The sequence below is a fragment of the Thunnus thynnus genome, chromosome 10, assembly GCF_963924715.1.
Source record: "Thunnus thynnus chromosome 10, fThuThy2.1, whole genome shotgun sequence".
NCBI lineage: Eukaryota > Metazoa > Chordata > Actinopteri > Scombriformes > Scombridae > Thunnus > Thunnus thynnus.
In genome coordinates, this window is record NC_089526.1 from 12,510,806 (window position 1) to 12,538,232 (window position 27,427).

Consider the following 27,427-nt stretch of genomic DNA (forward strand, 5'->3'; position numbering starts at 1 on the left):
GGATTCTCTCCCCATCACTTGTATTGGAAGTGCATTAGGAAGGAACGTTGTAAATGCCAGTATGAACAGGAGGAATAATTATAGCAAGCATAACCTGTTTTAATGTCCATATGGGCACCTGCCTGTTGTTTTAAGACAGGCCTGAAAAATTGTGAACCTGTCCTTTAACAAAACGGCAGCACATTAAAGGAAAGTCTGCACTTTGGGTACCTGGAAAACCAGCTATATTTATTTTATATGCTCATGAAAACTTCCCATTTCAAATTCCGAAAAGAATTTCTGCAGGCAAACTTGTACAAAAGCCTTAAAATAAGGGCTACCTGTGTGTAGTTTATCATTCATTTTTGTCTTTTTAACTGTATTCTTATTTATCAGGTCATAGTTTGTGGTTGTTATCATTTGCTCAACAGATGAAAAAAAACACAAGTAACTTACAACAAAGCTTTTTCACTGCAGATATTTTAAATTGTCATAGAAGCAAAAGCATTTTCATGCATCCTGGTGGACAATTCATAGAACACTTTACAATATATTATAACACAAACCCACAAGATAGTGTTATCACAGCTTGACAAAGATAATATTTACATATTGTAAGATGTTTAGACTGTATTGCATTAGATTTGGCACGTGTTTATATTATTGTGTCCACTGCTTGTAAAGTGGACAGATGAAAAGAAGTTAGTAGACCGAAAATATTTTCTCACTTCACATCACAAATTGATACCAAATAATGGAAGAGGTTGTATTTTTCCTGTAAAGACTGGCAGCATTTAGGCTGAAAGCAGTTTGTATATTTAGACCTGTACTGAAGAACAAGTACAGACAGGCACAGTTTGTTGTGACTCTGCACTTCAGCAGTTACAGACCAGGACACTGGCAGTCACTGAGAAATAATTAGGCTAGCCTACATCAGAGTGAGACCATCCTGGAGTCTGTCCCTGCGGTGTTTCACTTTAATGGACTCTTGTAATGAGAACAGATTCTATACATGATTTACAGATTTTAGATTTATTCCTTTGGACACATGCCCTTGTCCTAACTGGAACACAAACACTCCCAATTAACGCAGTAGCCAAATAAAACACAAACCCAGACAAGGCCTCTAATAAAACCATTTTTTTATTATTTTGGCAAAAAGTGTATATGTACAGCGTATTTAGAATTGTCATTTGACACCATTAAAATGCATTTGAACAGTGCTTCAGTGATGTGCTCTTAATCAGATCGCTCTGAGTAGCCTAAAAGCTGTGCTGTTTTCTGTCATGCATACATAATCTCTTTTCTCCATGTTCTCTCCCTAAGTGTGTGTCCTTCAATTGTATGTCAATATACACAATGCTGAAGCAGTGATACAGTATCAGTAAGCCTGTCTCTTAAGTCTAGTCACCCAGTGTCTGTTCAGTCAAGTCATGGCAACCATAACAATAGGCAACAGCAGACAAAATGGCAGACATGCCGAATATAAACCGGACACAGAATCAGAAATAACAACTAGTACTCTTAATTCAAGTATCATTCTGTTTCACAGACTAAGTTACACCTCTGACTACACTCTTACAAGTTACACACCACAGTCCTAACATCCTATAAAGTACTCCATTACAGCAAGATTGCCAGATAAATCTGTGAACTATTAGCTGAATACCACTGTTTTTATGGATTAGAAGTCCTTTTTTCCAGTTTCAGAATTGCAGGAAGCTGGTGGTAAACTCAGATTCAATGACACTCTTACATGACTTATCAACATCAGCAATTCTATGTTGACTAAGCATGATAAGTTCCCTAAAATGTCCAGACAATCAATGACATTTTCAGACTGTATTTACAGGTGTATGCATCTGGAATACTACTAGATGTGGTGTGAATACAGGTTTCAAAGCAGTCTTATAAGGTGACATCTTCACGAATAAACAGACTAAGACCAGGAACATTAAAGTGCTCCATGCAGGACAGACAAAATGTACAGTTGTGTTGCTGTTTTCACAGTTCATCTACAAGGCTTTTTTTTTTTTTTTTTTTCTTGTTATAGCTCAATGTAAGGAGATACAAAACCAGTAATATTTGTTAAACCTTGCGCACGGTTCAAACATTCAGGTGCGAAAAGCTTACAAATACAGTATTCACGTTTCAGGTACTAGACAGGGGTGAGGATGAAGTTACTTGTAGGTAAAGAAAAAAAAGAAAAAGGGCAGCCTCCTGCTCTTAAATCATAGATGTGTTGATGTGTTGTAGATAGAGTGGCCAGAGAGAGAGATAGAGAGAGAAAAGAAAAATAGACACAGTTGTAGCATTCCAGTAACTTGAAAATCACCCCTGTCCTTGTGCTGTATTGCATCAGTACATTCACCAACGTCTACATACACAGAGAAATGACATTTTTGAGCAGGAACATTCTGCGCTCCAGCGTGAATTCAACTAAAACCGATATAGTATAATATTGGTTTTATATTGTGTTTCAAACAGCGCAAGAGGGTTTAGATTGGAATAACGATGAACAGAATTTATCCAGTCAAAAATATACTCAAGCCTATTGTATGTATTTACAAAAGTTTCGATTTCAATACACACAATAAGCAAATATTGTATGGTCACGTGTAGTACATATATCAGCTTTTTGGACGGGAAATACGATACAAACATGCATGTTTTTTTTACGAGTACGTACCTAGAAGTGCCCACAGTAAACGTGACATTTTACATTTACACATCAGCATATCAATCCAGAATAACCAGCTGCAATGAAGGCATATAAGAATATAAATTAATGCAACAAACTCCATATAGAGTAAATATCTATGCTTTATCAAAATGTGTCAAACATAAAAAAGTCTCTTTTTTTTCTTTTTTTTTTTTTTACATGAATCAGATAAATGTAATGGCATGAGATTTTTCAGTGGTCACAGCACCAACTGGAATTCAATGTGGGGGAAAAAAAAAAAAAAAATTTCCTTTTTTTTTTTTTTTTTAAATAAAAACTATACAGAGTGGTAGCTCTCTCCAATTTTAACTATTTACAAACTCTCCCAGGCACACCATCAATGCCTCATGAATTTTTGAATAAAAGCATTTCAGAATTTTGTTCCATTTCCGCGTCGTGCACAGCTATCATTCTATTGCTCTGGCTACATCCACTTTGTCATCTTTCTCCCTGTGTGCCTTTTACTGGTCAACATCAAATATTTATTGCTTCTTTATTCTTTAACAACCTCTGCACTGCTATCTCACAGCCATTTCCTCCTTCTCCTCCATTCTGGTTATTTCCACTCACAGGTGAAAAGGGACCGTTTAGAGATTCACCTTCACATGCTCTTTTCTGATGACTTCTCTTCTTTGTCCATCCAAACTTTTTTTTGGCTGTCTCAAACAGTACCACCTTGATTTCCACTTTCTTTCTTTACTTTGTATTGTCATTCTGTCTGCTCCTTCCATGCCTTCCCCCATCTCCATCTGTCCCGTCTCGCTCTTTCTCATGCCTTTGATCCGAACCCTCCTCCTCCTCCTCCGCTCTGCATGCTGAAATACTCAGTGAAGGAGGGGAGCCGAGGCGGCAGAGGGGGTGAGCGTGCGGCCGGGCGGGGGGGTATCGGAGGCGGGGGTGGGGGCAATATCGATGTCAAGTCAGCAGCAGTGGTGATGATCTTCTGCTCGCTGTTCCTCGGCACCTCTGGTCCTTTACGGGCCACCGTCTCCTCCACCGTCTTTACTGGCTCCTGGAGGGAAGAAGATGACGGTTTTACACATTTGACCTGGTCTGATCCTCAGGATGTAGGTTACGGAAATGCGTTGCCCTGGCCAGAAAGTGAGACCTTGCAGACACTGTGTCAATAACACCCTACAATACATCACATTTTGACAGCTTCCTCTATAGGAAGTGTGGTTATATAGATTAAGTTACACACTCCTGTTTCCTGACCTCCAGGCTTCTGGTTCAGTAACTTTAACCCTCCACAAATTACAGTTTAACGAACTTGACCCTACTGGACTGTATATTAGTGTTTACTGTATGTATGCAAAAATCTAGATTTTCTGTCAACAGATTAATTGATTAATTGACTAATTGCTGCACTGTATTCCACTTGATCGCAGTAAGATTCTGCTAAAATTCACTAAACGATAATATTGAATTATTGCCCAGCTTTACCTTCATGTCTATATAAACGTGGACATATTATAAGAAACACATTCCTCCTAATGACTTGATTCTTCTAGACAATGCATATCTCAGCTGTAATGACTAGTCATGTCATGCCTCTTCGTTGTCAGTCAATTATCATTCGATGTGCTGCAAACTGTGAATGGTTCATCAGGCATTTTTCCAAAGTCATAATTCATCAAAGCTTGTTTAAAGCTTCTCCAACCTGGATATTTTTTATACTAAATGCAATATTTAGTATAACACTGGTTTTAAATATTTTGTGTCTTGTGAAAACTAATGACAGAATCTGTTTTCCAACCACATTCTAGCACAGAGACTGCTGTGATAACCTCTAAACGTACCCTTCAGGCCCAATCCTGCAAAACGATAAAGGACTGTACATAGCTATGGAAACAACACTCATGTTTGCTTTGCTTCTTCATCAAATGATCCTGATCCAACAGACCCACTGTGTCGATGCAATTAATCAACTGCAACTTCATTACCTTAATTTAAAGACAAGAAAGAGCAGATCCTACTTGGCAACAAAGAGGAGAGACTCGTACTGCCCACCTTCATTCCAGGGCTATAAAGACTAAATGCCAAATTAAAAAACATGGGGTTTTAATGGAGTTTTTTTGCAACCACACTCTTAACTGGTGTTTCCTGACATCTGCAGCAAATGCAGCAATTCTGTTTGTAGAGTCCTAGAACTGGGCTCATTATTCCTCTTAACACAGCCTTCCAGTTAGTTAGAGAATCAACTTCTAAGTGCTAGTACTGTATTATAAAACACATAATAGCTTCAGAACATCAGAACCAATTTCCTTCATCTTCAGCCACTTTCAAATCTAAATTAAAAACTCCCCTCCTTTCATCTAGTGCACTATTTTAATTCTATTTTCATGTTTATTTTAATTGTCTTTCAGTTGCGTCTGTGTTTGAAAGGTCCTGTAAACTTGCCTTTCCTTGTTGTCGATTTTGTGTCAGTTGTCATGCACTTTGTCAAATTCGCAAATCATTTGGGCTGCCGCTCTGTTTTATATTATTCCTGTTGGTGTCTGAACACTGTATCACTATAGTTTTAGGATTCAGGGCTTCTCTTCTGCCATTTATTTCTGTGCAGTGTGAAAAAAACTTCATGCTAGATAATTCATCACAGCAGCCACAACACCTTAATTTGTTCTTACTGTCATTCACCCGACACATATAGGAAGAGATGGAAGTTTCCACCAAGATATTATCCCAAAAAACATGTCCCTTTATAAATTGTATTGTTCCACTGATGACTTCTAATTTGGGACATATTTGTTAAATGACAAAACAGTTAATTTCAAGCCACATCTGACACAGCAAAGTTTGCATTTTATAAACAATCAAAAAAAAAAATGCATACAACTTATATAAAACTAATTACACATGGCACTGCAAAATGTTTAGGAAAAGTTTAAACAGGTTATAGATAAATAGGCTATAATTCTATTCTGATGCTCTTTTTTACCTTTAACCTGTTTCTTTAATTTAATCAGATTTAATACGTAGAAATAAATGATCAATAACAGTTCTCACATGAATTTATCTGCACTTGTTCTGCTATCAGCTTTTCTGTATTCTGACAACATTAACCCAGGATATGAAATAGAGATCCAAGCGCATGTACACATTGAAGTTAGACTCACTGATTGGATGGAGAAGAGTTCAGTGAAGTTGGGTTGAGAGTCTCCTAGGAAGGAGCTATTTCCGTAGGCATGATGGGGGAAGCTCTCGCCCCCCTCATCCCCTTTCGGACTGGAGAGCAGGATCCCAATCTGGGATGTCCGAACGTGGTACGGGAAGTTCTTATTGGCTGCTGAAGGTCGTGTGATAACCTAAGAGACAAAAGGATGACAAGGTAAATGCAAGTTTAGCTGTATATATATATATATATATATATATATATATATATATATATATATATATATATATATATATATATATATATAGATAGATAGATAGATATAAAGTAGCTACTTCAAAGCCAAAGCATATGAGGTATGAGTGAGAATTGTAATACATGCACTGAGCAGGAATATAAAAGGAAATTTACGAGAGCAGAACGGCCCATTAGCAAAGAACAATGTGTCGAAGGTGAGGAAGAGGTAGATAATGATGTGTGGAGGAGACAATCAGCATGAGGCAGTTATGACTCAAGGATAGTGAATAATGTATGACTGACAGTGGCAATAATGACTCTTGAATAATGTGAACTACAGTACGTATAAGCGCAAGGGTCTGCATGAGCATATGTGTGTGTATAGTACGAACAAGGAAGACGATGTGAGCGTAGAGGTGGATGCCGAGCTGAATGCCGTTGACGATCTTCTCCCGGGCCCAACGAGGAATACCAAAGTTAGCGATCAGGGCCATAACTGGCACTGCGAAGAACCTGAGGAGGACAAGTGAGAAGATTTAGGATAACGATGGGGGAGAAAACACATTAAAAAGAAAAGATGAGAGGAGAGTTTGATGGTGAGAGGAAGAGAGGCAGAGAGAGTAGATATAAAGCATAGAGAAAGATAAAAATGGGAAGAGAAGAGAGGCGTAGATAATGAGGCAGGAGATAGTGGTAGCAATGAGAAAGAAATATAAAGATAATATTAGTCTTTGTAATCTACCCTTCATTTCAAGCTCATGCCATTATATGCAGTGAGTGAAGGCCAGAGAAGCCCAGGAGTGCATGTAGAAGGGCTTTTCTTATATTTATGTAAAGGAAAAGCAGTACTTTCCAGTACAAAGCTTTAAAATATCAGTTATCTTTCATACATATATGAGCATAAATTATTCTAATAGAAGAGACCTCATCAGATGAGTAAAAATAGATATTTTCCTCTAGCAATCATTCACTCAAGAACAATTATCTACAGTATGAGCAGAGCACAAAGGTTGGGCACACAATGTTGTTAAAGGGTAGTGTAAAATAAACAACTTTCATTCCCGGACTGTTAAAGCATCAGCTATCTTGTGCACATTTTTACAGACAGGCATAAATTATTCAAATTGAATAGACCTCAAACACAGAAATGTGTATTTTTCTGCCCCTGCAATCTCTCGCTCAGGTGCTATTATCCGCAGCGAGGGCAGAGTGGGGAAGCTGTGAGGGTCTCACCATAGTGTGTACGTGGTGAAGAAAGGGATATAGAAGGGTTGCTTTTCCGGATAGTGTTTCAGAGAGACCAGCACGGCGTAGCAGAACCACACGTACGCCAGCAGCTGTAGTCCCATTAGTCCATACCCTGCAGGGCTGTCGTAGGCGTACAGCACTTCACCTGGGTCGAAGAACTGTCACAGGGACATGAGATGTTATGCCAAAACGAGTACACACACATTAAACAAGCAGTGTGTTTCTCATACAAAGTAGTAAAGAAGCGGATTGACTCAGATACGCATTGTAGCCTGTGCCCTACTTAATAAGATGGATTGCTCATGGTTCAGCTAACGCACTGTGATGACCGAGCCAAAACTCGGTTTGTAGCATTCTCTGTTAGTCTTTGACATTGACACTACTTCTCCACAACTAGGTCATTGGCATGTATGCGCACAAGTTTGTGAGTGCGCGTGTGTGCTTGCATCTGCGGACACTAGATTGCCTTTCACAGTCCAGTGACTGGATAGCGTTGGCCATACAGGGTTACCCTTGCTACATAATGCATAGGTCTGATGGCTCGATGTGGAGCTTCTTGGGATCCAACCTGAGCCTGTCGGACTCCCAACTGCAGGCCCAGTACCAGGAACACTTCTCAAGGCTTCATTTCAGTTCCAATTGTAACCTAGTTTGGCTTATTTTTAGCAGGAGCTCCCCTGAGTTTTGGGTTCTTTAATAGCTGGGACCATGTAAGAGGGCAGGCAGCAGATAAATTACACTGCTTCAGATCCACATATTGCAGTGTGAGAGATGGCTATAGGCTCCAGCGTTAAATATAGCACGAATACTTCCACTGCACTATTCCCACTGGGTCATTATCATGCTGTATTCAAAGACTGTAATCCACTGTCCCTAAATGTGCCATCATTACATCTTACTGTGTTGAAGCCTCTGCAGTATGCAGAGATGCATGTAACTGTAACACTCCTGAGTGTGTTATTAATTCATAAGCTCATATGCTTAACATCATAGCTGGTGAATTCTGTTTCCATCTTTACATATGAAACATACTGTAGAGACACAGTACAATTAAAAAGTGGAGATCTCACAGTATGCTTAGTCTAACTCTCCAATCTCAGGAAATCCTATTGAAACAGTCACTGATCTAAGATGTATTATCTCAAGTACAGTATATCCATATAATAACAAGCGCTGCAAACCTCTTTAGTTGTGTTTGTAGTTGGGAATTGCCTGGTTGCTCCTGTCAGGATCCATAATTTGCAACTCATCAAAGAATCTCAATATTTTGTTTTACAATCGACTTGATGCATATTCATAATTAGCAATGTATCAATGTAACGAGTGACTTGACAGAAAAAGCTATTACAGCCCACGTTGATCTGTGGGCCCAACTCTTCCATGAATATTTATGAGATTATTAAAAAAGCTGAAGAGAGCTATAATAGCATTGCATATACAGTGTCAAGCATTGTCAAGTCAGAAATCTAGTGCCCAGTTATCTTGGGGCATAATTTAGATACCGCTTTTAAGTCAGAAGCGAGAGAGTGTGAATATTTTCAAATATTTCTAAGCTGATGTCTTCAAATTGTTTGTTCTGTCTTGTTAAAGATATTCAATTAGCATGATATCATAGACAGAAAAAAACAACACAAGCAGACACTGACACTGGTGATTTTTAATTTGTGAATTACCTGCCACTTCAGTCGACACACTTCTACTTCTTCCTACTTGTATTTGTGACTGCTGGAAACATTTTTTCCCATTTGGCATATTTACAGAAAACCCAACAAAACCTGAATTTGGCACAACTGTTGCACATCTAGCTGTTAATGAGCAAAGTGGAAGAGAGAGTTGGAACGTTGTCTAGAGCTCAAATAGAATTAATCGACCAGAAATTTAATAACTGATTAATCTATTGTAACATTTATCAAGCAAAAATGCCAAACATTCCCTGGTCCCAGCTTCTCAAATATGAGGATTTGATTTTCTCTGTTTTCTAAACCAAATATCTTTGGGTTTTGGGGGAATCTGTGATGCATTTTTCAGTTTTTTGAAATTTTATAGATTTATCCAGGAATCAATTAATCAAAAAAACATTCTCCAGGCTTGCAGCCCCAGTGTTGACCACAGTGCAGTGTGGATAATGTAATGTGTAGTGCGGTACCTCAGCCTCATAGATGAAGAGGATGACGTAGGTGATTGTGTAGACTGTCATGTAGATGCTCAACTTAACCGACCCGCTGTGACTGATCCTCGCCCTGACACACATTGACACAAACACAGAGTGTCAGAGGTCACACATAAGTTAGAGGAAGATAAGAAACAAACACACGGACAAAGATACACACACAGAAGGAGGGAAGCATGATACACACAAAAACATGCATTTTGTTTTTTATAGTCAAACAAAGACAGTTTAATCTGAAATCAGCTATTCAACACCACAAAGCACAAAGGACTGATGTGCTCAACTTCATAAATATAAAATGGGCACAAATTCATGGACACAGCAGGCTGCAAAAAAGCTGTCCGCAAACACAAAAATTAAAGCTTTTTTAATTGCAAAGCAGAAGTCAACAAATAGAGGCATTTCAGCGTTACGCTTTCAACAACATTTCAAACATCCTTTTGACTAATTCATCACCACACACCAGAGAAAACATATCAAAGCTGTCCTGTAACTTATCAGTTACCGCAGATAAACAGTCATGTTTTTAGCTTGATGGTAATGCAGTTTTACGTTTATTCACTGGGGTTTAAGGAGGGTTTCATAAGTCACAGAATCTTCTCAACCCAAAGGAGGATATAATCCTGGAGTCGAAAGAGCCAGCTTAAATATTGCAAGCTCAGTTTTCTTTAAAAAGAGTTCAGTCTGGAAAGCATCCACTGAGATTCAATTGAGCCCGAAGCAGGACCAATCTTCAAACTATGAGATGATGACTCACCACCGCTCAAAACCTTGTAAACTGCCATTTAAACAAGCTGTTTAGATTTCTGAAAAGCATGATTGTGTAACTGCATGGCCACTTTCTCACCTTAAACTGATTCAGAAACTTCAGGTGAAAGCTTAGCGGACATTCAATAACATTTCAAAAACCGCTGGCAGGTTTTTGCAGTTTGATAACCGGAAAGACCAATGACAGCAGAACAAGTAGGGCATTCATCCAGTCAGGTGTAGGATGGATACATGTTCCAGCAAAGAAGAGAGGTAAATCATCTATTGTGCAGGCTATCTGAAAGGATGCCTATCCCTAGCAAATGTCCACAAAGCCTTGCCAGACCACAATGAGCAAACCAAAATTTGTCAGCTGGCTTTTGCAGGGAAAATATAATCCTTGACCATAAAAATGTGAAAACGTCGAGCAGATGTAGTTCAAACCAGAGCAGCAGCATGGATCTCAATAAAGCAATGTTTCCATCTCTCACCTCCCACAGACATATCAGGTATTCATCCACGGTATCAGAGGCAGCGTACTAACTGAAACTGACTGACACCTAACATTGTCATGTCATGAGATAGTGTTATGACTGTGACAGCGAGGCCTGACAGTGAGAGACAGTGGCAACATAAACACGCCCTCACAGGGTGACAGGCTTATATGTACACACATATACACACACACAAAAGCTGCAAAAAACAAACTAAAAAAACAAGCAAACCCCCCACCTGGTGACAGTGAAACCTTTGCCCAACAATATGAGCATCAGAAGGAACACCAGGAAACTGACGGAGAACAGTAATTTCCCTGGAGACGGACAGAGAAGTGGAGAGAGACAGAAAGTGAGAAAGAGAAGACAGAAGGGGTAATTAGGTTGTGGTTTCCGAATCTGTAATATCAGAGGCGAAAGATAAAATCAGGTCACCACACACACTCACACATACAATCACATGATCCTGCCTGTGCCCGTCAAACCCGTTATTACACTTCTTCAACCGCACACACATCCATCATCGTCCACTCATTCATTCTGCTCAGGCAGAGAGTGATTTTCCACCACAGAGGCAGTGTCAAGTCAGTCAGTCAGTCAGTGGCCGATGCAGGAGAGGAACTCACCGAGTATTTTCAGGCTGCCGTTGCCAACTCCATCTCTTGCATACAGGCCCCAGTAGACACAATGGAACAACAGGCTGAGCACTGCCAAGTGGAAAAGATGCAGGAAGGAAAGAAATCGGAAAATAAGAGAAATGGAGAAGGAGGGATGGAGAGGAGAGGGGAGAGGGGAGGATAAAGGTAGGAGAGCAGGGAGGAGTGGGAGGGTTGGAGAGGAGGAGAAAGCAAGAGAAGCTCAAACAGAGGGAGACATAAGAGAGAAGAAGTAAAGGAAACATGAAGAACAGAGGTTTTTGTGAAGGGGTATAGGAGAACAGAAGAGACAGCAAGATGATAACAAGGAGAGAGGGAGGGTATTGGGAGGAGAACGGGAGAGAAACGGGGAGAAGGGAAGCGAGACAGAAGAAAAAAAGACAAAATTGAGAAGAAAGAGCGAGATGAAAAAGGAGTAGGCTTGAGAGGAGTGGGAGGAGAGGGAGAAAGAGAATTTAGGGGGGCAGGAGAATCGAAAAGGGATTTGGAGAGGGGACAAGCAGGCGAGAAAGAAGAAAGCGAGACAAGGGGGGGGAGAAGAAAAAGCAGAGGATAGGATGAGTTGAGTGAGGGGGTGTTCATCAGTAACAGCATGCTTCACTGAACACCGTAGCGCAACACGGCTGTTTGCAATAGTTCCTATTCAGAGGCTAATAAGGGCGATAATATCTGCGCTCTTGAAGTGGGGATTAAGGTATGAGATGCTGCAGCCCTGCGAGAGGCTCATTGTCATCTTTCACCGGGAGAGCGCCTGTATATGTGTGTGTGGGATGTGAGCATTTTACTATATGTGTGTGTTATAGTGCGTGTGTGTCTGCTCTCACCCTCCACACCTGCCGCCGTCATAAACATTTTGTAGGTTGTGTGAAGAAGCTGTCTTCCCTTCAGATTGTCTGCAGGGGGCAAAAAAACAAGAATGAGATAAGGTGATGGAGGTGTGTGTGTTTGTATGTGTATGTGAGTGTGTGTGCTGGTGGGGATAGAGATAAAAAGGATGGCGATATGCTAACAGATGGCGAAGGAGAGCGAGAGAGGTACAGAGAGTGAGAGGCAGGGAGAAGGAAACAAAGAACAAGGGAGCAGGCCAGATAAATGGGGGGAGCGACCATTAGTATGCATCCATCTTGTAATGCCTGTGTTTCTCTTATACTTCTTCTCCATTCTCCCTCCCTAATCTGTGAGGAAATATTTTTAATGCGTATTTAAGCAGGCAAATTTACTACCAAAACAGACAAACAGCAGTGGCCCCAGGGAAAATTTTAAGGAGGAGGAACGGTCATAAATGTTCACATACACTCACAGATGCCCCGTATAACCTGAGGCTTGGCCAGCCAAGTGCTACGAGATCCTTTTATGACTTCCTCAAAGGTGCCCTGATGAAAGATGCTAAAGGAACATTTCTCCCAAAAATGAAAATCTCTTTTGGGTTTTTTTTTTCTAACTTTGCACATCACTTTCCAATGTTATTTTTCTGTCTTTTGTTTGATTTTAAATTGTGTAAATGAATAAAATTCAAACCTCCGTGGAAGTGAACACTCCAGTGAATCTGGCAGAAGCAACACACATTGTGAATAAGCTACAGCAGTCCATTGAAAGCGTTCTCCCAATCTGCATAAAATCACCATAAGATTTCAGCAAAATCCAAGAGTCAAAAGATGTATTTGCACTTCATTAGGTAGTGTCATTCTTCTGCAGTATGGCAAGCAAAGCAAAGAATGCACTTCCCCTAATCTCTTTTATTCAAAGATGTAACAAGTCCACTTCGAAATCCAGCCAAAGTCCTCAAAAAACCCTTCTGAGTAGGTGGAGTCATTTTTGGAGTTGTTTGACCACCAAACATTTGGATTACACTGCTGGAGTTAATTAATTTGAAAGCTGTTGACAAATCTATAATCACCACAAGGTCCGTTTTTAGTAGCTGTTCTGGGGATGAAGATTGTATATATTCAAATTTCCATTTTTCTGAGAATTTTTAGGACTTGTTGTCCATGTTGGCTTAAATGAGATTTGGAGTTTATTCTTGACCTTTGAATCATGATTTTTAAATCTCAATTTTTAAGCCAACATGAACAAAAATCATTTAGAAGCTTTGAAAAATAGAAATTTGATCATCTACATCGACTGAGCAACTCCATCTGTTGAGGAAGATCATATGATACGATGGAAAGCTCTGGAACAGCTACTAAACTGACCATTATTGAGATTGGTTTTCAACTGCTGTTTCCAAGGTTAAGATTAAGTTTCAGTCTCACTGCAAGTTTTTAACATCCAGATTCCTTTTACTGTAAAAGGGTCAGTTCACCTGAATTATGAAGAACATGTTTTCTTACTTACCTCAAGAGGTATCCAACCATGCAGATAGTTTGTTAAAATATTCGTCTCTTCCTCCACACTAGCCCAATGGAGGTGTAAGGAATTTAGTTAGTGGTGCTCACAGCAATAAAAAAGTACATTTTAAAAAATTCAACAGCAACATCTCTTTCCAGAATCAGTGTTCTCGTGACTCTGGATAATCCACAGACTTCAGTGTCAACAGATTTTTTTTCTTGGAACTGCTTTCTACCCAAAGAATAATCCCAATAAAAACTGTTGACAGTGTGTTCTGTGGATTATCCGCAGCATCCGTTGTTGTTGAATTTATCAAATGATTTTTTTTAAAACTGTGAGCACCTCGATTGTATTGGGCTGGCAGCAGAAATCTCAGATGCTGTTATATCAAAATCTTAATAAAAAAAAAATCTGAATAAATAAAACCAAAACTATCTGCATGGCTGGATATCACTGGGGCAGATATCACCCTCCATGGTGTTCCAAGATAAATCTGAGGAGTCATAAGATGATTTAATGGATGAGAAAGAAAAACAAGTGAAATACTGCATGCTTACAACTCTTCAGGCATCTAAAAACCTAATTAATAACAATCCCAGTAACCCTAAGCATCTTTCTCCACCATAAATCATTTACTTAAGCCACAATCATCTTCCCCAGTTGAAGGTACAAAAGAGTGATGTAACAGCTACATTGACTTTTTCAGAGCCAAGGTCAACAACATCTGTTTTCTGATGTCCAGCTCTTCCTCTCTTCCTCCTCCTGTCATCATCCCTCTCTTTAGGAGATTGCCATCTCTACTCCATTTCACTGGTGTCAAGCAGAGCCACACTGAGGAAATCCTCAGCAACATGAACTCCTGTACTTGTGCCCTTTACCCCATTACCACAGCTCTGCTCAAATCATACATCTCCATTCTCAGCACACAGCACTGAAGCACCTCTGCTGAGGGTTGTGAATGACCTGCTGATGGCAGATGACGCAGGGTCCCTTTGTCTCTCATTCTCCTTGACCTGAGCGCCACATTTTACACTGTGGATCACACTATCCTCTCAAAGTACCTCTATACCACCATTGAACTATCAGACTCTGCACTTAAGTGGTTTCATAGGACTGAGTATGTCTCACTGGGAGGATGCTCTCTGTCACCTGTGGTGTTCTGCAAGGATTGGTTCTCAGCCCCATTCTGTTTACCCTTTACATGCTCCCTCTTGGACGTGTCATCAGGAGACATGGGATGTCTTTTCATTGCTATGCTGATGATACCCAGCTGTACATCAAAACTGCCCCAAACCCTTCTGCAGCCATGTTACACCTCAGAACCTGTCTTAAGGAGATAAAGGCCTGGATGAGCACAAATTTCCTCCAGTTAAACATTAGCAAAACTGAAGCTCTCCTTATTGGTGCTCCATACCAGATTCAGTCATCCACCATACCTCATCTCACCTTTGATGACCAGGACATCCCCCTTTCCTCCTCAGTCACTAGTCTGGTTGTTAGGTTCGATGCTCAGTTGACTTTTGATGACCATATAAGACATCTATGCAAAACCTCTTTCTACCATCTCCAAAACATCTCTAAACCTTGCCCCTCTCTAACCCTGTTGGATGCAGAGAAACTTGTCCGTGCCTTTATCTCCTCAAGACTGGACTACTGCAGCGTGCTTTTCACAGGGATCCCTGGCAGGAGCATCCAAAAGCTCTGGTACATTCAGAACAGCACTGCCAGGATCCCAATGAGAGTGCAAAATCATGAACATATAAAACCAATTCTGTTTTCATTGCACTGGGTCTCTGTCTCCTTCAGGATTGACTACAAAGTCCTGCTACTCACATACAAATCCATCAACGGACATGCGCCTCCCTACAGGAACTGATCATACCACAAACCTCCACCCGCACCCTGAGATCTGCCAGCAGCTTGCTCCTCCGGGCCCCCAGTACTAAGCTTTGCACCATGGGGGATTGAGCCTTCTGCTCTGCTGCATCACACTTGTGGAACAGCCTTCCTAACCATCTGAGGTTAGGAAGGCCTAAAAACCTTTCTATTCAGGAAGGATTTTTCATCTGAACTCTTATTACTATTTTCTTTAAGTTGTTTGTTCTATGTTATTAATACTGTAGCACTTTGAGTTTCCCTATGAATAAAAAGTGTGGTACAAATTAAATGTACTATTATTATTATTATTAAGATCCTTCAAATTAAACAATTTAAGACGGAAAAATTAGTCCATATGTCCATACGAAGGCCGTAAATTGTGAAGTTTGGTCGCAAGTATGTATTGCTTCATTTTAAGGGGTTGCAAGCCAAAACAGTAGGGAACCACTACACCAGATTTAAGTGAGAAATATGTTTTTTATTTTTTAGGTGAACCATCTATTTTAAACATTTGGAAGAAGGAAGATGCTGTATACGACTGCATGTAAAACCACCTTCATTTTGGGGTAAGTCACGCCTTGGAGCTCTTTTTCTCGGCCGCTCTGGGTTATTTGAGGTGTGACCTTCATGTGACAAACTCGCTTCAGTAACCTTAGGGATAACGCTACCTTCTCCACTCAACCATCCACCTTTACACGAAAACCAAGCCTCGCTCTCCCCATCCGCTCACTCCTGCCTCTGTGTTGCTCTCGCTCTGTTCTGACAAACTCCCAGCCTCGGGAGAAAATAGGCACATGCTCCTCCTTTACTTACTCTGAGGAAACATGAGAACTTACTCCTATCCCATCAAGAAAACATGTAGATTTTATAATAGATCTGAAGAAAGGGGCATGACTGCAATGGGCTTTGAAAGTCAGAATAAATTGGCTTGCTCATGGAAGAAGAGGGAGAAAGAGAGATACTGAAAGTGGAAAAGACAGTACTTACAGGCAAAGAAGCAGGAGAGCAGGAACACCATGGAGAAGATGACCAGGAACGTGATGTCCGTCTCTAGGATTCCTGGGATGACAGGGTGGAGAAAGTGATGCAACGAGACGAGGAAAGAAATAGAATAATTGATGAGGAAGAAAGATGGAAAAACAGAGTAAGGTGAGAAAAGGACACAAGAGATGGAGTGGAATTAAGGAGTCAATATGGTTCACAGAATATTAAGGTTAAGAAGACATGGGACGAAAGAGGAGGGAAACAAGGAGAAAAAGGAATGGATGAAAAATACAGGAAGGCAGGTATGTGTTGAGGATATTGGATTAGTTGAGACACAGAAAGTTACAGTAGAAGCAGTGTGGGAGAGAGAGAGAGAATATTGGAGATGTAGAAATAATTCATTTAGAAGCTACTTGGGCCTCTTCTTCTTTTCATCTCTTCCTCTCGGTTCATCTATCATCATTAATTCATTCAGCCGTCCCTTCATTATTGTAATTTGTTCAGTTCAGTGTGCTTTATTGGCCGTGCTAAGTGGTGTTGGCTTGTGCCATCAGCGATTTATTCCATAATCTCTTTCTGTCCAATCAGTCTTACCGAACTCGTCTGCAGAGAAATGCTGCGTCCAGAAAGACTGGCCATTGGTCAGTTTCATCTCATACTCCAATTGCAAGCCATCGCCCTGCGAGGGAAGAAAGAGGAAGAGACAGAGAGGTAGAAAGGGAGTAAGAGAGAGAGGAGAAGGACCAGGTGAGATTAAAAATGTATTCTCTTACATTGTGAAAGTCTTTATGATCTGTAAAAAAGCTGTACTAGAAAATTCTGAAGGTTGATGGTCCAAAATGGCAGAGAGCAGTAACTCTTTAGATCTTTTTGTAAAGATTATTTTATGACATGTTAATTTTTTGTTATGAAGCTGACAATGGATCTTTTGGGAAAGACAAGGATTGTTAGCTGGACTCCAAACCAGGACGTTACTATCAAACAGTATGCAATATGACACTGCAAAAATCAAATATCATAGCATCTATATATAAATATTGATGTAATGCAATATTTTGAAGATGGGCACTGACGCATTCATAGAATATTTACACACAAAAACTATTTCAGAAAGAAAATCATTCATTATTAGGTTTTTATTAGGCTGGGTTTCATTTGAAATTTTCTTAACGCTAGTGCCAATATGACACCTGAGTAAACCCCAAATAAAACTTTTTCTGGCTTTGAGAAATATAAATATGTTTTTCTACAAAAAAAAATCTTTTTTCAAGTAACAAAAGAAACCAAACAAGACCTTTAGAAAAAATAACAGTTATTATACAGTGCTAGTCAAAAGTGTGGACACATCTTCCCATTCTCTTGAATGAGAAAGCGTGTCCAAACTTTTGACTAGTACTGTATATATATTTTAATCAGGAATTATCTGAAAGAATAAGTAGAACAGAGGAATGAGTAAACAAGATTAGAAAATGTGACCAGAATGTGAAACACTTGGTCGATACTGATATTTGCTGCTATTCAGTCAGTACCAAAAAAAGTTTTGAAGTTTGATATCCAGCTCTATTAATATGCGGATACGATGATTAAAAGCAGGTAGAGGCTTTTGTTTGTCCCAGAAAGATAAAATAAGCTCAGTATTGCAACTTTTAAGATAAGGAAAAACAAAAATCTAAGCTGCACCACCAAATCAGGAAAATTCAAATTCCTAGCAGACATCTAGACACATATCACAATATCAATACATCCCTCTGTTCTAACTTCAACATTGAGAAATCATATCAACACATCAGTAAATTTTGTCTTAGGTTGCTCACTCGCTGCTGATAATGAGACAGTTTTGCTTTCCCATTCACTGATTCATCACTTTGTGCGGCAGAGATTTTCTTCTGATGTCCAATCCTCAAACCAGAATGTCATATTATTGAATGGCATCTATATTCGCTGGATGGGCTGCTCTTTTGTGTTGCAGCATCACTTAATTGATTATGTTTAAATATACAATTACCTGCCTACAACAGTGTTAAGTTTAAAGAGCAGCCCAGATTTCTTCCAATTTCTTCCAACTTTCCCTGTTACAAGAGGAGGAAAATATCCAAACACTTTTGGTTTAACTGCTTGGTGCAACTGTGCCATATAGTCAGCGAGTCTCCCTGCTGGTCTGGAAGCGCCTCGGGATCCCCCAGGTGTGTTGAGGAAGTTACTGGAGAAAGAGAAAGGAATCTAGGCTGCTCTGCCTCCTGTGCTGCCAATGTGAGGATGACCCAGATGAACAGGGAGGATGGATGGATGGATCATATCCATAGCAACAGTTTTCTCAATTTAATCCAGAGTATTCTTGTCATGAATTATTCACAGATAATGTGACACACTTATCATCAATTATTTGTTAAGCTCATAATAATTATTTATCATTGTGATATAATTGTTCGACATTGCAATGTTGTGAAATACAGCACAGAGAGAGAGAAAGATAAAATATTTGGGTGTGTAAAGATTCAGAAAAGGAGGAATACCACTGAGAAAATTAACATACCTGTGTGGTAAACCACTGTTGGAATGTTGTTGATTTTTGGTAGCCGCACAAATAAAAAGTGTCATACTGAACTGAAACGGGTGAGGTGGAAGGAGGTGAAAAAAAGAGCCGACAACAAGAGACAGGGGACAGAGCAAATCAGAGCACAGAGAGCTCATTTCACACATACAAGTTCAAAGCCGATGGAGTTCGCGCTTGTTGCGGTGGAGCGAGGGAAAAGAGAAGAGGGAGAGAGAAAAAGAAAGACTTTGATTTCATTTGGCAGCTTGAAACTCCATCTCACTCCCTCTATCAAAAAGGGCAAGAAGCATGGAGCGTGCACTGCCACAAAATCAATACAGACACAAAGAGCAAGGAGACAGAGATAAAGAGAGTGATAGATGTGGAGATAGAAAAAGTTAAAAAAAAAAACAGGTAGAAAGAAAGCCAGAATTAAGAAAAAGGAACAAATGCAAAGAGGGAAAGAGAGATGGATACAGGAGAGAAAGGATAGATGAGGGAAGACATTAACGGCAGGACTTTCTGTCTGTGGGACAAACAGGGAGTCACTGGATGGTTTTAGGGGTTGCTTGTTGGGTTTAGGTGTGAAAGACATCCACTTTTGATATACTGTACTGATATATCACACAGTGAAGGTGTTCTCATCGTAACATCTGTGCAGTCTTGTACATCTTGTGCTCCCCTGGGCAACAGATAAGGCTTACAGTCGGCTTTCAATTCATCCCAAGGTGTACGATGGAGTTGAGGTCAAAACAGTCAATTTCTTTCACATCCAACACAGAAAACCATTTCTTTTTTCTTTTTACAATCAGCAATTTATTAGTTAGTTGAGCATCAACAAGGTATACAAATATTGATATATAAGGATACTATAATAATGGCAGACCAGTCGATGGAATATTATCAATCAAAAGCATAAATAAGCCATCAAAGAATCAAAGACAAACCGACAAATCAACACCTAAGACATAAAGTTTGCTTGAGTATGAGTATTGTACCTACAATCCTTTGGACACAATCATGAATTGCTATCAAGAACTCTTGTATCACTGAACATTCCCATAGACAGTGGAGCAGAGTGCCCTACCCCAGTACCTCCAGCATTGAGAGTTTTCTCTCAGCTTGAGTCTAAATAACTTTGAGGGGGTCCAATAAAAACGGTTAATAATTTTGAATTGAATAAGTCCAGTCTTTATGTCCCTTGATACTAGTTTGGAGTGCCTCAACAAATTAGTTCATTATCTGTAAATAAAACATTAATGTCTTTTTCGCATACTGATTTTAAAGCGGGGCATTTTATAGACTTATTTATCAAGATAATATCTAGATACCTCATGACCAAGTCGTAATACACCTAATAGCTGATCAATAACTTTGTTCTCTGTGGAGGCATGCTTTCCTCCAAATGCATGCAATAAAAGACTATGAATTTGAATTTATCACTATGATTGATTAGCTGGTAAATTATATTCTTGACAAAGATCTGTAAAAGGTTTCAGAGTATTATTATTATATAAATCATCCACCATCTTAATGCCACAATATAACCAAACCATCCATATAATTGAGGAATCACTAATACAGAGTTCAGGGTTTGACCACAAACTTGATGAGGTATTTAAATATGAACTAAAATGAAACTGCCTTAATACTCTGTCCCACACCCACTTCAGAAATGCGATAATCGGATGTAATTTGTATTCGCCGGATCAGGCAGTTGGGAGGTAGCTGACTGGAGGGAGAGGATTACATTTATGGCTCTCTATGTCATATCACAGTGGCACTTGTTCAGGGGAAAGCATCCACTGGGCATAATGATACAGCAGAAGATTTGGTAGTCCAAGTCCTCCTTGGTCAACAGGCTTTTGTAATTTACCCATACTAAGACGAGGTCGTTTGCCAGCTGTAATGACCCCTGGTGTCACTTTTGTTTTGCAATGTGATTCACCTGCCTGTTTGCTCTATCTTTGCAGTAGATTGTTAGCACAACTGGTTATACAAGTCCTGGCTGCAGCACAGTTCACGCTCTCCCTCCTCTGACTGCTTGTTGTTGCTGCTGTTTCTCCCTTCAGGCGCTCTTTCTGGTTTGGTTTAGTTATGCTGCATTAGTTATTTACATTACTTTCACGCACACACACACAAACACACACTCCATTCATGCATCAAGTATACATGTAAATATTTAGTTACACTTTTAATTTGGCTTAATTTGGTTTAATCTGAGTTACCTTATCTTTTGTTAACTCTCCTCTTTGGTGTGGTGAGCCAGGTCATGACACAGCCCATGAGAACTTTCTGCAAATTTTCTCAAATTTTCCGAATATGGTATAAAGGGACTGAGATGGGGAGAGCTTGAAGAACATAATTGAATTTCAGAAGGGTATTCATTTTAATGACATTAGCTTTCCCCCATAATGACAGAAAAAAATAGTGACCACCTTTCAATATCTGTGCTCTAGGAGAGGTTCAATATTAACTTAAATCAAATATGATAATTTAAGTGGAAACAAGATTCCAAGGTATGTGATTCCCTTCTTTGGCCACTGAAAGCCTACAGGAAAAAGTGGATAGCATGGACAGTATGATGTCAAAGATAAGGCTTTGCTCTTGGACCAATTTACCTTATACACTGATAATTTAGATAAAGGATCAATAGTTGCTAGGTGAGATTGTATTGATACTTCAGGGTCTGATATATAGACCAGTACATCATCAGCATATAGTGTTAATTTATGAATAGTTGAACCAATAGTTATTTCTGATATGTCTGAATTCTGATGAATAGCAATTGCTAGAGGTTCCAATGCTACAGCAAAAAGAAGTGGGAAGAGAAGGCACCCGTCTTGTTCCTTACTCCAGGTAAGATGAAATATAGCCATTTGTAAGAACAGCTGTTTTGGGCTCGGTATACAGAGGACAAATCCATTTAAAGTTATCGCCAAATCCAAAGGCTTTTAAAGTCAAAAACAGGTATTGCCACTCCACTCTATCAAATGCGTTTTCAGCTTCTAGAGAGAGGGCAGCCATAAGATTCTGTTTGTCTCACACATGCAACATGATATCAATGAATCTTATATTGTATTGCTGACTTACACATACAAATAAACTCAACCTGGTCCGGATGAACCAAGGTTCCAACCTTTTAGCCAAAATGTTGGTTGATATCTTTGCATCCCAATTTATCAGGGAAACTGGTCTATAACTTTGACAGACTGTTGGATCATTATTTTTTTTATAAGTGTCAGGGTTATGAGTGCCTGAGTGATAAAAAAAACATTTCTTTATGGGCCTGGCTTTGTGCATGGAGGGCACTGTCATGTTGAAACAGGAAACGGTCCTCCCCAAACTGTTCCACAAAGTTGGAACCCCACCATTGTATAAAATATCATTGTATATTAAATAATGTGCTGTACAAATATACTAGTGGTATTGCACTTTGTGTTCACACTGTGAGATACACAATCATTGAATCAGCAGGTCTGCTCATTTCTTATAAAATTTCATTTCTCAGAAGACTTGGAACATCAATTTCTCCTGTTATTATTACTTTTTTAAAGCCCCAAATGTTTCCCAAAAATGTTTCCTTATCTGGTAACAGAAGGGTATGATAATGATCATTCACCTGTAGGTGACAGGTCTTCAAGTCTTCTGAGAAATTCGACTGAGCACCTAAACATTTCCACACTGTTTGTTCTATAAAAGTGAGTTTGAGAGATAAACAGAGAAATTTAGTGGCCTGCGCCCATCAACAGCCAGTCCAATTTCAGCGTATCTTGGTTCCCTACAGAGGTTACCGTAACTCATCAAAACAGTTTTATAAAAGGCAATATGAGAGAAATATGTTTTATTTGCCTGTTCAAAACTTTGTAGCTGTACACCGCTTCTAAAATGCATGTATAGCTTGGCTGTATGTATGATAATCTCAATTGGGAGGGTTTTTCAAGTTTTTAAAACTGTAAATTTTCAAGTGAAATACAATCTATACAAAGACATCTATGTTTCATCCGCAGGAGAAAAAAAAAACACTCAAGCGTACTAATTTTAGTGAGCTTTGGTTGATTTTACTTGTCTGAAAAACCTTCATCCTGATTGCCAGAGGTCCTCTGCACTGTAATTTGTGATGACCTGAATTTTATTTGTAATGACTAATCTTTTTCCCCATGATGAAATAATGATTATTTGCTGCCTTGAGGTTTCCTGCTATAATTAATAAAGTTAAATTTTCTGCAAATGTTAAATAACAATCAACCTCACATTTTACCACTCGGTGCAGGCGAGTATACATCTAGAGATTGAGTGTAGACATCCTCCAGTTTTAAGAGCTTATGAGCTGATGAGCTTTATACTCACTTCCACACAGGTCAAGATTGCGATAGGAAGTATATGAAAGAAGGGCTGCATAAGTGAGAAACACGAACAAAGAGGGGCAAATATGCATTAGCAGATAAAAGTGAGGATGCATGCAGAAATGCATGGAGTGAGTGAGAGGCAAAGAAGACATGAGACCTGTGAGATGCCAAGATGGAGAGATGAGATGGCAGGAGATGAGGAAAAACACAATTAGAGACAGGCTGACAAAGAGGAGCAGGAGACTGAGAGGTACATAGATATGAAATGGCGTGTAGCATGTTGCAGCTTGGTGACAGAGAGTTGAAAGAGAGCACGACATAGCCGAAGATTGTGAGTGACAGAGGTAGGAAAGACAGAGAGGTGTGAAAACGAAAGGAAAGCTAGAAGGCGAGCAGTGAGAGACGAGAGGTGGAAATTGGCTGTGGGGCACGGCGTGCATATGTCTCCGGGACTAGAGACGAGCTTTTATACTTGAGTCCAACAGCGTTAGGCAGCATGTCTATCAGCGGACGCTGGCGTGACACTAAACCACACTCTGCAGGAAGCATCCGTTCTAATCATATCCCGCTTCAGCCAGCACTCTATACCAACAGTACAAAAACAAAAAAAATGCAAGGATATGCTCACACACACAAATACACACAGAATCGTTACCAGGAGTATGACACTGATGTAACTGAGAGTGTGACACTGATAGGCTGTCAGGCATACAGTGATACACGTACACAATTAGAAGAAATCTTACTTATTCACTCTTTTCTTCACCTACTTTCAAAAAAAACCAAAAGAATGCACACATAGAAAATCAACAAGACACACACACACCTACTCCTGGGGTTCGTCCTTGACTGAAGCCCTCAGTGTAGGAGGATGTTGATGATGGATCACTGAGCAGAGCTATCATTATACAAGCTCATGATTTCTTCACCGAGGGCCCCAGTCGAGACTCACATCAACAAACAATACACCACAGCTACCACTTTGCTCTTTTCCTTGCGGTGCACCATTAGCACAACAGTAAGTCCCATTAAACAACACAATGCTTAAAAGTTCCTGAAGCTAACTAATCAATAGGCTACAGTGGAACCCTTGTAAGGTATGTTTAGCACAGTTTAAGCAGAGAGTCGCATATTAAGAGTCTCTGTGCTTTGGTGCACAAAGATTTGTGGCATGGAGAGAGATAAGGCACTGTATCCAGAGGCAATTCAGAGAGAGATGCACAGATACAGGATCAGCTGTAACATATGCAACAGCATCTTAATGGTTATTAGGGTATCTATCTACTTATCTATCTATGTATAAGGGTTGGGCATTTGGATAATTACTGTAAATCATGGGAATTTTATTTATTTTTTTAGTTTAGATTACTTTAATTCTAGAATTTAATACGTTGCCTGGTGCAAAGTGCTCAAATGGGAAAGCATGCACAGGGACAAAAAATTATGCTCAAGTTGATTTAAAATTTAAAGGGAGCCAGCACAAAAAGTAGCCTTAAAACATCCAGTGTTTCACAGATTCTTCCTTAGGGGGTGCTAGGTATAAATTCACCTTTGCTTTCCTATTTTAATATCTGCTGCTTACACCTGAAAAATCAGTTTTTTGCTTGGCTGCAAAAACTATGATTTAAATCGTGTATGTACATAATGCCCTGAGGAGAGATGTTTCTCCATATTTGATGAGGACAATGATGACGTTTGTTTGTCTGGACAGTGAAATATAGCCGTGTCCGAGAGCAGCAGAAAGCAAACACAGTGACTACATGAGTGTTAACCCTCAGAGTCTGTTTGTGCGATAGTGGTGTGCGTCACCATGGCAACCACCTGGTAGTACACTTGCCCTTGTAGAGAGGAAGAGCCAGAGGGGTCGGGGGGTGGGGGGATGGGAGGGGGGCAGAGGTCGGTGCTTACCCCACACTTGCTGAGAGCGATATACCACCATCTCTCCCTCACCGAGCGGAAACTGCGGCCGCCCACACAGCTCAGAACTTCCTCGTTCCCGTCTCCCTCCACCTGAGACAGATAAAAGAAATGCAGGGAGGGAGAGAGGGGACATGCAAGAGAGGATGCTGTTATCCAAAAAGGCAGCGCATTTTACCTCAGAGACACACTGAATTATCACAGGAGAGTGGGAGCTTGAGAAATGAAGATACAAATATATTTCACACCCAAATATAGCTTGAAATGTGGCAACAAGATCCACTAACCACCATAACAACAGAGTCACGCTGGCAATCACACTTCCTAATGCGATAAACAAACAAGTCATGTTGTTTATTGAAAAGGGACGAAAGGATTTTGTTTATGAAAGGGTGTGTAGGGATATTACTACTTTCAATCCTTTTTTAATGTTGCACTTGTAAGAAATGGGAGACCACCCTTCATGGGAAGGGAAAATTAAACCAAATTAAACAGTCTTATATCTGAAAGTCGTGAACTCTCGAATACAAGGATCTCCATCTTTGCTGTAAAGGAATACACAAATACAATGACTTGGCAATATATCAAGATATTTACTGAACTACCAAGGGATATGGATGAATAGGTAACGAATTGAATGAATGAATGGAGAAATTAAATTATTAGGAATTAATCATATATGAATGAATGAAATTGAGGGTTATCAAAAATCAAAGTGAGTCAAAGCACAACAAGGATGCAAATAGTTCTAACTAAAGCCAATAAAAAAATAATTTAGAATCGAGCTCTTTGCATCAAGTCTTAGACAGAATGCATGAAAGATAGCTAGTTTCCTACTGTTTCCGTAGTGACGGACGGCTGATGATGAGGCAAACCTCCCAAAGAGCACCAAGTGTGGAGAGGCAGACTTGGTGATCTTCAGGGTGAAGCACTCTGATTCAGCACTTCTTCAGGAGAGTGAATCCAATGTTGGATAGGCTCAGATTAGTTTAGACCACATAGTAAACACACAGCAGGGGTGTGTGTGCCAGGTTTTAATGTGTTCAGTTGCAGGCTGTAGAGTTTGATGCTGGTGCTCTAACCAACAAAAAGGTTCTTGGAAAAATCTTGAAGGCACTCTTTGCAGACTTTGAGGAAGCAACTCCAATTATGAAACAATGAGGGCCTTAAGTGTGAAACAATTTGCAATAGTTCTTGAAAAAAATTAACTACATGGTGAAAATAGGAGATTACAAAATAATAGATCTTCGAATGGCAAACGGCATGCAATGGCTAAACTGATACTTGGCTTGTGGCTTTAGGCATCTTTGCAGTATTTCTTCTTAGTTGAGAGTTTCTTTCTGGAGCTTTCAGCTCTCAGCAAAAGTGAAAAAGACATCTGAAATGCAATGTACGGGCCATCACGGCTAGCAAGGCTGAGAGAAAAACAGAAGAAGCCCAGACAAAGAGTTGTAGTTTTTATATTCTAGTAGGCGTGTTTTGGAGGAAAGAGGATCCTTGGAGTTCTTTTTGAGGGAACGCCTTGATTGCTAATTAATTTCTTTGTGTGAACAGAAAAAAAAACGTCTTCAAGTAAAAGGGGAATAATTTTATTCCTAACTCAAGGGAGAATATTTGAAGGCTACGTGCTTGCAATTAGATACCCACTCATTGCTGTCGTCAATGTTGACATATCATGAAAACCAGTGGGACACACTTAGAAATGGCATAATATTGATTAACCAAATAAATGAAGAATAAAATCAATAAACCTTCATTTTCTAACCTGTAGCTATGTTGTAGCTGAACACATCTAAGATCTATATGATCCTAGCAATCAAATCATAGTTAAATAATACACTTGGTGGTTAATATCAAATAAATCAATGCAATAATAGGGTGTTACTTATATCATTGTCTTAGAAAGTTGTTAATGACACGGTCACTAAGTGGCAATGTGGTACCATGTAAATTAACAGGGTTTTGAAGCAGATTCTGAACTTTCCTATCCTTTCAGAATAATGAAAGGGTTCTGAAACACAATAAAGGTTAACAGTGGTTAGACAAATCAAGATACATATACTTACATAGTTT

The 27,427-nt window shown here is 39.6% G+C and overlaps 1 protein-coding gene across 1 annotated transcript in view; it reads right to left on the minus strand.

Moving 5' to 3' along the window:
• Positions 1–1,104: 1,104 nt before the first annotated feature.
• tmem145 (transmembrane protein 145) overlaps positions 1,105–27,427 on the minus strand; it is a 41,311-nt gene continuing 14,988 nt past the window's right edge. Inside the window, exons 5-15 of the mRNA XM_067601009.1 lie at positions 25,346–25,447; positions 17,150–17,234; positions 16,559–16,630; positions 12,190–12,258; positions 11,336–11,416; positions 10,948–11,026; positions 9,445–9,538; positions 7,284–7,456; positions 6,443–6,563; positions 5,818–6,006; positions 1,105–3,713 (exon numbers count right to left, since the gene is read on the minus strand). Of these exons, the coding sequence (XP_067457110.1) occupies positions 3,471–3,713; positions 5,818–6,006; positions 6,443–6,563; positions 7,284–7,456; positions 9,445–9,538; positions 10,948–11,026; positions 11,336–11,416; positions 12,190–12,258; positions 16,559–16,630; positions 17,150–17,234; positions 25,346–25,447 (1,308 nt within the window). The 3' untranslated portion in view covers positions 1,105–3,470. The remainder of the gene's footprint in view (positions 3,714–5,817; positions 6,007–6,442; positions 6,564–7,283; positions 7,457–9,444; positions 9,539–10,947; positions 11,027–11,335; positions 11,417–12,189; positions 12,259–16,558; positions 16,631–17,149; positions 17,235–25,345; positions 25,448–27,427) is intronic.